The 15,092-nt window shown below is 37.0% G+C and overlaps 2 protein-coding genes across 2 annotated transcripts; one reads left to right on the top strand and one right to left on the bottom strand.

The window, feature by feature from the left end:
* The first annotated feature begins 3,479 nt into the window (after window positions 1-3,479).
* On the top strand, window positions 3,480-6,587 carry krt1-19d (keratin, type 1, gene 19d). The gene is made up of 8 exons (XM_051135979.1): window positions 3,480-3,920; window positions 4,005-4,087; window positions 5,211-5,367; window positions 5,472-5,633; window positions 5,734-5,859; window positions 5,956-6,030; window positions 6,139-6,281; window positions 6,397-6,587. Exons 1-8 carry the CDS (start codon window positions 3,525-3,527, stop codon window positions 6,518-6,520), a joined length of 1,266 nt encoding a protein of 421 aa, XP_050991936.1. The 5' UTR covers window positions 3,480-3,524; the 3' UTR covers window positions 6,521-6,587.
* A 2,184-nt stretch (window positions 6,588-8,771) lies between these two features.
* si:dkeyp-113d7.1 (uncharacterized protein LOC407709 homolog) lies at window positions 8,772-14,402 on the bottom strand. Its single transcript, XM_051137088.1, has 2 exons — window positions 13,618-14,402; window positions 8,772-11,332 (listed from the first exon to the last, which is right to left on the bottom strand). Exon 2 carries the CDS (start codon window positions 11,202-11,204, stop codon window positions 9,708-9,710), a length of 1,497 nt encoding a protein of 498 aa, XP_050993045.1. The 5' UTR covers window positions 11,205-11,332; window positions 13,618-14,402; the 3' UTR covers window positions 8,772-9,707.
* Window positions 14,403-15,092: the final 690 nt, after the last annotated feature.

Genomic DNA, 15,092 nt, shown 5'->3' with positions numbered 1-15,092 from the left:
ATCTCTGGTTTTTAAATAAAGCTGACTGTTTTTACTTTATCAAATAGTTTTAAACCACACATAGCAGACATTATGAGCTAGGTTAGCAAATCCACAGATATGTAAGTTACACTTTAGCAAAAGACTGAATCTGCTGAATGAATGCATATGAATGTGAATGAACGCAAAACAGTGGTGGTGAGAGTAAAGATTCATTTCACGTGGAAATGACAGATCTCACATATATGTGTTTGACAGACCATCCAAAGAGGCCTGCACAAAACCTGGAGAAATCTATTTGTTAACTTTTTCAATTCTATTCATCTTACTGGCAGTTGCAGAAATGAGTCCATTATGCGCTTATAGGAAAAATATAAAGCTATTTCACCTGTCAAAAAACTGCCAAGGATAAAACATCAACTATAATGAAATATTTGTTTGATTTATACGTTGCTTGCAAAACATTTCATGACAATGCACAGCTACTTCTGAATGGCCGTCAATAGAGAAATATGCCTTTTGTCCACAGAATGGTGTAACCCGACCATGCTAAAACCTAGACTCCATGGGTCAACCAACTAGTCCAGCACAAACCAGCACTTACATGCATTTATACATGTCTAATCATGCCTTTTTAGAAATTGCCTTTCATAAAATTTCATTAAATATAATTAAATAAATTTAATTGTCTTTTTTAAAAACCTGTTTTCTAGTTTAAAAAATATTTTAAAAATCATAAAAACAAGCTGCAATTGAGTAGATATTTTGCAGAGCAGTTTGCAAGTGCATTTTGATTTTTATAATATATTGATATATATTTATATATATAAACAATACAGTGGCATGCAAAAGTTTGGGAACCCCTTGCAGAATCTGTGAAAATATTAGTAATTTTAACAAAATAAGAGAGATCATACACAATGCATGTTATTTTTTATTTAGTACTGTCCTGAGTAAGATATTTTACATAAAAGATGTTTACATATAGTCCACAAGACAAAAAATCTCAAATCTCAATCTCAAAATCACACAGTCACTGCTGGAAAGGGTTTAAATATGCAAAAGATGCTGGGAAACTGAAGAATCTGCAGGACCTGGAGGATTTTTCTGAAGAACAGTGCTCAGTTTAACTGTTCAGAACAAACAAGGGACTCATGAACAACCATCACAAAACAAAAAAACATTCGTAGATCATCCAGGTAACCTCACACAGTATTAAGAACCAAGGGTTCCCAAACTTTTTAAGGAGGTTATTTTAATCATTTCAGCTATTTTTTTTTTTTTTTTTTTTTTTTTGTCTATGCAAACATCGTTTATGTAAAATATCTTAGTACTCAGGACAGTACTAAATAAAAAATAACATGCATGTATGATCTCTCTTATTTTGTTAAAACTACTCACATTTTCACAGATTCTTCTAGGGGTTCCCACACGTTCGCATGACACTGTATATTCAAGATACAATCTATAAAAACAAGTCTTAATACCTTACACTTATCTTGTCATCTAGGTAACTGGAAAACAAGACAAAGATATGACCTTTTTTTCCATTGAGTGCTAATCACAGAGCTCACACTGACTGTATGACGCAATATTAATCACAAACTCAACTGAAGTATTAGAATTAGTCACACCTATTGCAATTACTTAATTTAGCTTAAAGTTTTGTCTAAAAAGCAAATTAAATGAGTCCAATTCAGTAGTCAAAAGCACTAAAAATGTAAATAAAAAGTTAAGATAAGATAAGATAAAATAAGATATAGAATAAGGTCAGTACAGGGTCATAGAGTTAATGCTAAAGTAGTTAGAATTGCACAATCTTAACTAATCACTTATGCTTTGTTGCTAAAGCACCTGAAAGGTCAAACTGGAATAAAAGGTATTTCACTTACAACTACAATAACAAGCGGCAAACAAAGAATCTGGTTATTCCGATAAACCTCCTTTGCATAAACCTCACCTTTCTATCAAAATGCCACTGTACATACAGATACCACAAATGTCAAACCCATCAACAACACAAATGCTTTCAGCCCAACCCAGCCCAGCCCAAAAAAGAAACGTGGTTTGGTCAGTAAGCAGAATTCATGGTTGTGTTAACTCATCTGTGGAGGCGGCAATGAAAGATCCTGTTGAAAATAATTTTTACTAATGGAAACAAATTTTAAAATGCACATGTATCTAGGATGGCTTTTCATGAAAAATGCTGTGATCCTCTACACAGGATTTTCTTCTAAAATTGTTTAGTCTGAATTTTCGACAAATTTTCTATGCATCTTTAAACAATGGCAAAATAACCTAGAAAAAGAAACACCATGATGCATAATAAATAATCTAAAAAGAAGGGAAGATAGTGCCTTTGGTGAAGTACATTTTTTTTTTTTATCAGCAGAAGTGGATTGAAAAAACATAACATGATAATGTGTTACTGTTTATCTTCTTTCAATGCAAAAAATAAATAAATAAATAATAATAAATAAAAAAACTTACTTAAAATTACTTTTGCCATTGGTAAGATTTTTTAAAATTTTATGTAATTTTATGTTCTAGAGAAAAAAGAAAGACTACATTAATTTGATGTTTAAAATACAGTAATATTGTGATATATTACAATATATTATTTTTTATGTTTCAAAATGTAATTCATTTTTGTGATGCAAAGCTGAATTTTTAGCATCATTACTCCAGTCTTCAGTGTCACATGATCCTTCAGAAATCATTATAATATGCTGATTTGTGCTTATTATCTTAATATGATAGGCTATATAAGGGATATATTATCTTGAAATGTTGAAAAGAGTTGTGTACTTTAAAAAATTCTCCAGTTTCAACTTAAAAACTGAAGTTCAGCAGTTGCCTTCAAATTTTAAGTTAAATCAACTTAAAAGTACAAGTTATTTCAACTCACTACAATAAAATACGTTTAAATGACTTTTAAGTTGAACTTAAAATTTCAAGGCAGCTGCTAAACATATGTTTTTAAGTTGAAATTACTAAAAAAAAAATTTTACAGTGGATTGATATTTTTGTGAAAAGCGTGTTCTTTTTAGGATTCTTTGAAGGACGGAGAGTTCGAAAGAACAAAATTTAGTCTTTGCTGTCATGTTAATCAATTTAATGCATCCTTGCTGAACACAAAACTCACACAATTTATAGATGTTTATATATGCTTACACAAAGAAACTGTCAGGAAAAGAAAGAACATATAAGCAATATTCATAAAAAGGATAAGCAAGTCTTAATATCTCCTCAAACTTGTTTTGTTTTTCATTTAACTAGAAAACAAGTGTTTGTACTGCCACTAATGCACACGAAATCACACAGATGCAGAGAGATGTGCAAACAGTGTCTTTTATCCTACATTTCACCTTAGGTGTGACCTTTAATGCCGTTGGAATCATTCCAGTGAATGCAGTGAGATGACATGCATGGAATGCCAGGCTTTGTGTCTTGTATTCAGATTCACTCTATAAAAGCAGCCAGCATTCTCCTGCCTTCATTTACTGACCTGCCAGAGCAGAAGCAGACAAAAAGTCTCAGTCAACATGGCTTCCGCCTACTCCACCCGCAGCTTCAAGTCCTCCAGCAGCTCCACACGTATTTCCACGTCTAGCGTGGGGAGCAGCCGGGTGAGCACCATGAGGGCCGGCAGCGTGTACGGCGGCGCAGGAGGTTCAGACGTCCGGATCTCCAAGGCCACTTACTCTGTAGGAGGTTTCGGCATGTCAGGATCTGCAGACAGCAGCATCATTGGCAATGAGAAACTCACCATGCAGAGCCTCAACGACCGTCTGGCTGCTTACCTGGTCAAGGTGCGCTCACTGGAGAAGGCCAACGCTGATCTGGAGCTGAAGATCCGCCAGTTCCTAGACAGCAAAGTCTCCCCTATTGCTCGTGACCACAGCACCTACTTTGCCACCATAAAGGATCTTCAGGCTAAGGTATATGATGTTTTTCAATTTTTCATGCTATGAAAGATACAAACTATGGAGCAAAAAATACAATATGTTGATTCATATGTCCAGATCATGGCAGCTATTCACCAGAAGGGTGGAATCCATCTCAGCATTGACAACACCAGCCTGGCCATTAATGATTTCAAAATGAAGTGAGTCTTTCCTGCACATAAATAGCTTATTTTTGTTTACATTATATATGTCTATTAATTATTTAAATATAAATAAACACACACATACAGTATATATTTTGAATACATTTACATGTATATATTTATATTCATATAATTTATATTATACATACAAACAACATTTACTGACTCCAAGCATTCAAATGGTATAGTTTATAATGTTACAAAAGCTTTTTATTTCATTTTATTTATAAATGCTGATCTTTGGATCTTTCTATTCATCAAAGAATCCTGAAATTTCATACTCAACTGTTTTAAGTATTGGTGATAATTATAATAATAATGAAAAATGTTTCTTGAACAGCAAATCAGCATATTAGAATGATTTCTGAAGGATCATGTGACACTGAAGACTGGAGTAATGATGCTAAAAATGTAGCTTTGCATCACAGGAATAAATTACATTTTAAAATATATGCAAATAGAAAGCAGTTATTTTAAATAGTAAAAATATTTCATAATATTACTGCTTTTGCTGAATTTTGGAGGCTTGGTGAGCAGATGAGCATTCTTTTAAAAAAAAAACACAAACATTAAAAATCTTACTGTTCACAAACCTTTGACTGGTAGTGTCACACACACACACACACACACACACACACACACATATATCCAAACTATTTTTTAAAAAAAAAAAAAAAAAGATGCAAAACAACAACAAAATACAATTAAAATGACAAAAATAAAACAAAATTACTACAATTTTAAAATAAAAAATTAATATTAAAATATAACTTAATATACAATTAAATTAATATCGAAATTAAAATATAAAAAATTAAAACTAATTAAAAATATTAATAAAAATCTATCATAGTATTTCAATGATACTAAAATAACAGTGGTGCTCTCATTTTGACGCCATATGTAAAACTTTCACAGATAACATTATTCCTGTGACCATATCAATTACAATGATTAATGGTTTCACAGAAATCATTTATAAGAATTATAACTTGCTTCGTGTTATACACTTGAGAATGTATACAATAACATTGTAGTACTGCACTGAATTAATTTAACCTGAGTTTGGAGATGGACATCATGAGTCTTTAAGTGTTTTTAAAGAACATGTCTTTGACAGATATGAAACCGAGCTGGTCCTGCGTCAGTCAGTGGAATTAGACATCGCCGGGCTAAAGAGGGTGCTTGACGAGCTCAACGTCACCCGAAAAGACCTCACCATGCAGATCGAAGGGCTGAAGGAGGAGCTGGTCTACCTGAAGAAGAATCACGAGGAGGTACATAAAAGCAAAATAATCTGTCAAATACAGTGCAACTCTAAATCTATACTTACACTCAGTGCTACCTGCACTGCAAATAAATCATTTATATATGTTCTTAGGACATGTTGGCCGCACGTGCACAAATGAGCGGACAGGTTCACGTCGAGATCGACGCAGCTCCACAGCAAGATCTCACCAAGGTCCTGGCAGAACTCCGTGAGCACTATGAAGCAGTCACACTGAAGAACCAAAGAGATCTGGAGCACTGGTTTAAGACAAAGGTAAGATTTATCAAAACACAAAGCAACATAAGTCTTTTAATATGACCAAGTGGTGTGAGACAGCTTTTTTCAACATATAATCTCTAATTTTTTATTTCAGACGGAAACCCTGAAACAGGAAGTTGTCACCAGCACGACTGACCTGAAAACATCTCGCACGGAAGTCACTACGGTCAGATCAAGACTACAGGCTTTGGAAATCGAACTCCAGTCCACCTTAGCCATGGTCAGTGATCTGTAATGAGCCGTTTCTGTAGCACTGACTCATTTTACTAGGGTTTTAGTAATAATTAAGTCTGAATTTGTGCTCTTATTACTGTAGAAAGCATCTTTGGAGGCCACATTGAATGACACAAAGAATCGTTATGCCATGAAGCTCTCTGGTTACCAAAGTCAGGTGAGTAGGTTTGCAATTACCAAAACTAAAACTTGTGTTCTTTCAGTACATCTTAAGAATGTAAGTAATTTTTTATGGATCAAAACAACTTGTTTTTTGTGCTCCCAGGTCACCATGCTGGAAGAGCAGATAGTCCAACTCCGTGCTGACCTGGAGCGCCAGCGTCACGAGTACCAGTTACTTCTAGACATCAAGACCAGACTGGAAATGGAGATCGCCGAGTACAGGAGACTGCTGGACGGAGAAGCCACGTGAGTTTATTTGCTCTCTGCAGTTCAAGTCCAAAACATTCAAAAAAGCAGTTAAAACATCCCAGGAACAAGATTTTGAAATGAAAGACCTATAATTGTTGTTTTTCCTCAACAGTGTCAAAGCAACCTCTACTTCGACCTCGAGAACTAAAGTCATCACTGTTGTTGAAGAGGTTGTAGATGGAAAAGTGGTCTCCTCCTCCACGTCCTCAACCATGTCTGACAGTCGCAGACTTTAATTAGCTGTAATGCTTGTTTGTGTTTACAGCCAAACTGGAACCCAAATAAAACAGCACTTAAACTCTATTCTCCTGGAGTTCTTATCTGTTTGTTTTTTTAATTATGCATATTTGAACAACTTAATCCTAAAAGTGGCATTATATTTAGAATAATAACAATAAATTATTATTATTATTATTATTATTATAAGCTATTTAAAAAATATTAATAAATTGAATTCAAATGTTTTATTAAATTATGCATTTTTATTTAGCTGAAAATGATTACCTTTAACTACCCTTTATGCACTCCTTTATGGGCCATTCTACAGAATTTGTCCAAAGTTGGAAACATCTTAAAAAACGTTTTTTCCCCCTCAAAACATTTGTGTGTATGCAAATCATATAATATCCAAGGTACACATTTCTAGTAATTGTGCAGTTAATTCTCATATTGTATTTTCAGAAAAGTTTAGAATATTTGTCCTCTCCACAAATTTATCACTACCGAAATGAAGTAATAATAATTTAATTAGAAGGGTTATATTGACCTTTTAAGATTTTGCTTACATCTACATTGTAAATATATATTTTTGCTATTTTATTTACATTTTTGTCAGAGGTAAATCAATAACGATTACATTTTAACAATATTTGAAGTGTAATTTATGAGATTTGTTGTATTTTGAATCCAATATTTCTTTGTAAAAGGCAAAACGTTGATCATACTGACTTCAAAGTTAAGGATTCATTAGTTTGAATCATAACATCTTAGTTGATAATTCAGTATACTTTATTTTTGACAAAACATCCCATCCTATAACAGAATTTTAATTTGCATACTAAAACACTAAAAAGTGCAGATTTGATTACTTACAGGGTAGTTCCATAAACAGCTGTATGCAGTTTTGTGTATTTTTGCGACTTCGGAGCCCTTACAGTTGTTTTAATGTCTTCAAATATGAGCAGATGTGTTGATGACAATCCTCTAATGATGAGGTGACAGCGAACTCTGGTGGCCGATCTAAAAACACTGGATATGAAAATAATATCAAGACGGTGGCATCCTACAGTAGACATTAACTCACCTCTTTTGGAAATCAAACATCACTTTTAGGTAAGTATTTAACATTTAAATGGCAGCCTTTAGATAAAAACTTAAGTAAACTATATATATATATATATATCAACGTGGCATTAAGTGTTGCAAAATATCATGAATATCAGCCAGCAGTGAATACAAGTCTGCTTCAGAAAACCATGCTAGGCAAAACAGCTTGAAGCCATTCCGGTTTGTACGCAACAACTCCTCAAAGATGCATTTAGTTCACTAACTGCATGGATAATTACCTTGGAACAGCTGGGAGTTAAGTGGGAATTAAGCCTTTGTGTTTTCGTATTATCAGTCCACATCCTAAAACATAAAACTACTGGAAACTCATTTCACTGTTCCTTGCATGTCTAAATCATTTAGCATTACTTAATGCAGCTCAAGTAGTTATACAAGCCATGCACGGACAATAAAAACTGCCTGTAAAATAAAAAATAACCATATGTTGATTTTTACTTGACTTAAAGATGTCAGCATCCTTGTTGCCGCAATCTGTCATTTCAACTCAAGCACAGCTAAGGGGAAAAAAAGCTCCAGATTTTTTTGGTTTATGCTAAGTTTACTTTAGCCTACTTCAGGCTGGCTCCCTTGTGAAAGAAGAGACTATTGGGACACCAATTAGGTGATAAACATCCATAATAACTATTTAGAGTCAAACAAAACAAGTTCAGTGATTCTCACAGGACCTGCTAATATCATCAGCGCCGGAGATAAAACGTCCAGACTGGCCCATAGAATTACGTTAAAATTAACACACATCAACACAGCAAAACAATATGTACGCAAGAGAGAGATTATATTTCTAACTGTTATTCTTGAATAAATGCACTTTGCTGATTAACTGCTTTTAAAACCCAATTTGATTGAAAACATATGTGCATTCTGCTTTTCTCTGTAACAAACACCTCTGTTTAAAAAATTCCTCAGAGGTGACTGAACTACAGTCAACAAATTGTTCTAAACATTTTATGACTCATACGAATGACATGCACATATAAAAATCACAAAATGAAATAAGAAAGAAGCTATGCTTCTCCACCACTTTCATTCATCTACACTGATGTGCTTTGGCACTAAATCCAGTTTTTACTGGATTGGAAGTAGACCAAAACCTACAGGTGCAGAAGTTGTTTAATTTATGGGTTAATTGACACAGTTTGAACAATAGGCCGCAAGAGTCACAGATGAGATTCTCAATAAGTCACAAAATATCCACACCCAAACAATGGTCAATCAAGTTATTCATACGACTAAGCGGGCAACACACACCAGGGATAGTTCATCCAAAAATGAAAATACGCTTGTTCCAAACCTTTCTTTCTTTCTTTCTTCGAACACAAAAGAATATTCTGAAGAATGTTAGCTGACCGTATTAACGTCCATAGTGCTTTTTCATCAATATGGAAGTCAATGGCTACCGTCAACTGTTTGGTTACCAACATTCTTCAAAATATCTTCTTTTGTGCTCAACAGAAGAAAGAAACTCATACAGGTTTAAAACAACTTGAGGATGAGGAAATGATAACAGAATTTTCATTTTTGAAAAACGTACCAACCATTTTGCATTTGCATTTATCAGTCACGGCTGTAAATAAACAGATGGGTATGAAACTTCTTCAAATGCACAATGGAAATACAGGAACTCATTTATGATGAGTGCAAATGCATGTTTGTATTGTGAATTAGACCATTACAATAAAATAACAGCATTATTTTTTTACATTAGTTTCTTTAATAATTCATTCCAGTACATGGTTTAAGAATTACATATTATCAATAAACGTGTACACTGAGTATTTTACTGGAGGAAAGAAACTAGAATGGCACTCACTACGACACAGATCAGACAAGATACAAAGACTCTCTGTAAGCTCACTGATCTCAAACATAGACACTTTCGTAAGAGAAAATCAGTCACAACGGTACCCAAAAGAAGATATTAAGAAAAGGAGACGTAAAGTATGAAAACATAATGAAACATATATATTTTATAATATATTTATATATATATTGTAGCTTTTATTAAAAAACATAAGAAAACAAAGAAAAAAGAAACAAAAGAAAGAGTAATACTTTCGAGACGTAATGAGGTTTCTTTTAGCTACTATCGTTACTGCGACTGCTGCCACTGCTAAGATCGGGCCGTTCTCTTTTGTGAATCTGCTCGTGTGCTTTAAGATGACCTGATTGGCTGAAATTCTTCCCGCACTGCTGGCAAGTGTACGGCCGTTCGCCCGTGTGAATTTGCTGGTGTGCTTTAAGATGTCCCAAGCGTCCGAAACTTTTGCCGCACTGGGTGCAGCCGAACGGTCTTTCCCCGGAGTGAATCTTCTCGTGCGTTTTGAGGACCCCTGAATTGCTGAAAGATTTGCCACACTGGGAGCAGCTGTACGGCTTCTCGCCCGTGTGGATTTGCTGGTGATTGCGGTAACTCGTCTCTTTAGTGAAGCTCTTGCCGCACAGCGAACAGCAGAAGGGCCGCTCTCCCGTGTGGCTCAACTGGTGGGCTTTGAGTTCCTTGGTTTGACCGAAGCTCTTGCCGCACTCGGCGCAGCTGAACGGCTTCTCGCCCGTGTGCAGCCGCTGGTGCGAGCGGAGATCGTCCGCTTTGGTGAAACCCTTCGGGCAGTGCGCGCAGGTGTAAGGTTTTTGCCCCGTGTGGATGAGCTGGTGCCTTTTCAAGTTTCCGGCCTGGCCGAAGCTCTTCCCGCACTGGGAGCAGGTGTAAGGCCTCTCGCCGGTGTGGATGCGTTGGTGAGTTTTCAGGTTGCCCAGGGTGCTGAAGTTCTTCCCGCACTGAGTGCAGGAGAACGGCTTCTCACCCGTGAGGTTGCGAGGTTTGCGTGGCGTTGGCGCTTGGCCTTTTGTGCTGGTTTGGTTGTGCGCGGCAGTCGCTTTGCTCGCATGGACGGACGTCAGTTCGTAAAGGTTTCCCGATTGGAAATCCGAGTCCATTTTCCCCATGCTGTCGATGACGGTTTCGGGCCGGAGCTTATTAAGCTCGGTGCGCAGCTCCGCCATGTGAATGGACTCCAAGCCGTTCATCTCGGTCTTGATGTGGCTGGACATGAGGTTGGGCTCGTACTCGGTCTTGATGGCGCCGAGCTCGCTGGCGTAGTAGCTGTGGAGGTCCGAATGTTGCTCCGACTTGATGTACTCCAAGCTGTCCGAGACGTGGCTGATGTAGTCGAACACCAGACTGGGTTCGTAGTGTGACTTGTAGGAGTCCAGCTCCGTGCTGTGGAAGGAATGGAGGTCACTGTGGTGCTCCGATTTGATGTAGTCCAAGCCGCTGATCTCCATCTTGATCTGTTCGGAGCCCAGCTCGGCCGTGCTCAGCGGCTGGATCACGGACAGGTCCACCGTGCGGATGGGGTCGAGGTCGGGCTCGCTCTTGACGCATGGCAGCATGGCCATAGGCTCCACGATCTCAGACGCCAGCGAGCTGAGCGTCGGCGTGCTACATTCGGACGACAGCATGGTCAGGGTTGGCGTGGCGCACTCGGCTTGTAAAGGGTCGAGCGGCGGCGTGCCGCACTCCGACACCAAATTGTTTAGTCCTAAAGCGATGCATTCTGTCTCCAACTCTGCCATCCTGGTGGAAACTACTCCACCACCCGACCGAAGCGTCTGTTATGAGTATTATACCTTACTTTCACAGAGATAAAAACGGGGTCCTGAGTGGGGTCCTGGGTTAGGAACAACGGCAATTCCCCTGGCTCCTGGATGGGTGGAAATAAAAGACAAAAACAATTCAATGCACAGCATTTAAACACTCAATGAACAATTCTGTTGTTGAAGTACAATTACGCCAATGTCAACATCAATTTTTTAAAGCTAAAATTGTTGTATTCTTGTTTATTTGATTGTATTTTTAATGGGCATTTGAACTTTTTCCCCCTATATTAGCTGTGTAATTGGAGGTGTGGCCTTTATTAACAACTATAAGTATTCTTAATGTGTTTTTTTACATTTAGTGAGCCTGAGGAAGGTTGACTGACCAAAAACGACGCTAATAAAATTTGGACCACAAAACCAGTCTTATGTAGCATGGGTATGTTTGTAGCAATAGCCAACAATACATAGTATGGGTCAAAATGATAGATTTTTCTTTTATGTCAAAAATAATTAGGATATTAAGTAAAGATCGTGTTCCATGAAGATATTTTGTACATTTTTTACCGTATCAAAACGTAATTTTTCATTAGTAATATGCATTGCTACGAACTTCATTTGGACAACTTTAAAGGTGATTTTCTCAGTATTTTGAGTTTTTTTGTACCCTCAGATTCCAGATTTACAAATGAGCAATTTAGCCTATTTATTCAGCTTTCAGATGAAGTATAAATCTCAGTTTCAAAAAATATGACTGGTTTTGTGGTCCAGGGTCACACATATTTTTGATTTTGCTAAAAATGAACATGTTGCACTAGTGCAAAATGCATTAAAGATTGAAGAGAACCAACACACATCACAATTATTAGACGGTCAAGTAATTTTGGTCAGACTTATGGCTTTAGGTAGGTAAGTGATGCTTTTATCTGTGCATTTTATCATATCATGGGCAATATAGTTCAGTCACACGTCTATCACAACCCTGCTAAATAGTATTTTCTGGCTAGCTTTATTGCTATTATGCGTGAACAAACAAATGCATGCAAACTACATAGTCCTTTTCAACTTTCATAGTCACAAGTTATTATGATCTCAAGCAATTTGCTTTATCATAATTGTTTAATCGACAAACTCAAGAGTTTTCCATTGGTAATCAAGACTTTATGGTGGCATTTATGTGCACTTATCTCATAAACGCAGTTATGCCAGTATAACTCAAATGCACTATGTGCAGGGCTTCAGCTGTCAAAACGGAATCTACATTAAAGCAAAACGTTAAGCCTTCCAAGTAATGCTCAATTAAACACTGAGTCACATAATCAGATATTTTGCATGTACTTCAAAATGGCTGGTGCTTGAATGCATGTGACAAACCTGTTCATGCAAAACATGAAATTACACAAACCCTTGGTATAATTTTGCTCTGCAAAACACTAATAAATGCTTACAGCATATAGGCATGAGAACAATAACCTGACATAAGCATCAACACGTCAAGATGTCAAAGTCAATCTGACACACTGGAGAAGCATTACAACCAGATGTTCACATCAGAATTTATTATTAAAGAATCACACAAAATAAAAAAAACGAGCAAATGTGTGAGGGAATAAAACAAATTTTAGCTTATAATTGTGTAATTACAACGTCGTGGCATTTGTGTAATTGCGTGTGCCGACTGTCTGAAAGTGCACATTTTAGGCCGGCGAAAAACAGAAAGGTAACAAAAATAAAAAGATAAAGAAACTTGACGTAAATGTGCGGTGTGAAAACGCGCAAAAGCGCGTCGATTTTACTGAAAAGCAACTAGTCAAGGTAGCTTTGCCAGTTCGCCACGCATCATGCACTTTTCTGCTGCCTTTCTTGAATCTGGCGGCGTTTTTGCACACAATAAATCTTTTGCATTTTTTTTTCTTACGAGAGAACCTTTTAATCCACGACGCCCCGGAACGGAGAACGTGCGATACGAACACACAACGGGTTGCGAATAGCGGGTATATCGGCATGCAGGGCGCGTTTCGGTGTTTCCAGCGGTGGTGATGAAGCACATACAAAGGCAGGAGGGTGAAAATGCCACAGCTTCAGCGTGTGCGAGCCAGTGGCCATCTTGTTTGTAGCTGAACGTCGCTGCATCAGCCAACTGAACGATCCGCTGAGGGAAAGTTGAGCCAGCTGCAACTTTTGAACGCAAACATCGACTCGTTCACCTTTGCATAACAATGCAAAACGCTCGCCGCGATAGAAGCGCGTACGTGGTGAGTTGCATGACTTGCGCGGTTCATGCACACTCTCATCACCACCTATCAGGAGAGACAGGAGGAGGAAAAAGAGATGAAAATAGCAGAACGCGAATAAAACCGCTCGGGAGGACGCCTCGGGGATTTTTTGTTACCTTTTCATTGCTTTTTTCGGCCGTCAACGCGCCGTAAGCGGAACCCACATCAAACCCCTGCCGGACCCGCCACGTCCACCTCGGCCCCAGCGTCCAGCAGCCTCCCTGTCGCACACACTCCTTCTCTCTCGCTCTCTCCTCCCTCTCATTGACTAATTCCGCTTCGTTTTCACTCCCGTTGTCGCTTTCCTCCGGGTTTCAGCCGTTGCACTTCCGTCGTAAAAATGTAAATGCGCGCGCAGCGGTACCGTTTACAGAGCAGCTACTTTGTTTACTTCCTACAAATGCTCGGTTTCGTGTGTATTATTCGAGGACGCGTGGATGGGGGAAATGAAATTAACATCTGCATGGACTGAGAAAATGTGTTTTGTGCAACCAGATGTGTCTTTGCGTCTTTGGATCGTTTAATGCAATCGTGCATCTTCTAAAGGAGCAGACACATCAGCAGTTACTCATAACAAAAGCTCAGGACTACTAGAGAGGAGAATCACATGCTCGGACACTCCACAGTTGTTACGGAGTGGATGGATAATGCACAGTTGTTATTAATCGATTATATGTAAATGATGAGACCTGCATTCCATTGCACGGAACAAAGGGGTTGTAAAAAACAGACTGAGCCTCAATTGTTTTCATGCATAATAGTACATATGTAAGATATAACCGCTGACAAGTGACAAATGTGAAACGGAATCAAATAAAACTGCTTAATAAGGACTATCGATATATGTAAATAGGATGCATAATAATTGATATTATGTAATGTAAATAAGAAAATCTACACACACAGAATTAATTATTTTTTAATTATTATTATTTTATTTTTTAACCCAAAAAGTGGGGTTCTAGAAAGGAGTTATGAAGTTTAAATATAATAATAAATGTTAATAATAAATGGAAAATAGTATTTCCGTAAACAGAAATGTATTACATTTATGCATAAAATTCCTACAATATGAATCCTTCTGTTCAGAAAATATAATGCAAAATAATTTGTTGTGGAAAATATTACCATTATTACATGGTAAATGATAAATGATAAAAGCGAGCGGTGAAATTGAATCAAAGAAAATGCATATAAAAGGAATTGATATTTGTTGTTTTGTGCATGATTTACAAGGACAAAAAAGACAATGCAAAATTGCACAAAAAAAAACTATTATCAGACAAATTCATACTATCCTCAACATTTACAAAAGACAGTCTGGGTTTATAATTTAAAAATGTGTAATACGCTAAAGAAAGCAATTGCATTACTCTTTTTGGCCCTGGTGCACTTATATTTTACACAGAACATTTCAGTAAAATACATAGTCATCTGATGTAATTATATACATTACCATGGACCACAAAACAAGTCAAAAGGGTAAATTTACAAGAAACTTTGAGATTTATACATCATCTGAAAGATCAATAAATAAGCTTTCCATGTATGGTTTGTTAGGATGGGGCAATATTTGTCTGAGATGCAACTA

The sequence above is a fragment of the Labeo rohita genome, chromosome 19 (genome assembly GCF_022985175.1).
Source record: "Labeo rohita strain BAU-BD-2019 chromosome 19, IGBB_LRoh.1.0, whole genome shotgun sequence".
Lineage (NCBI taxonomy): Eukaryota > Metazoa > Chordata > Actinopteri > Cypriniformes > Cyprinidae > Labeo > Labeo rohita.
This window is presented reverse-complemented; position numbering and strand designations above follow the sequence as displayed.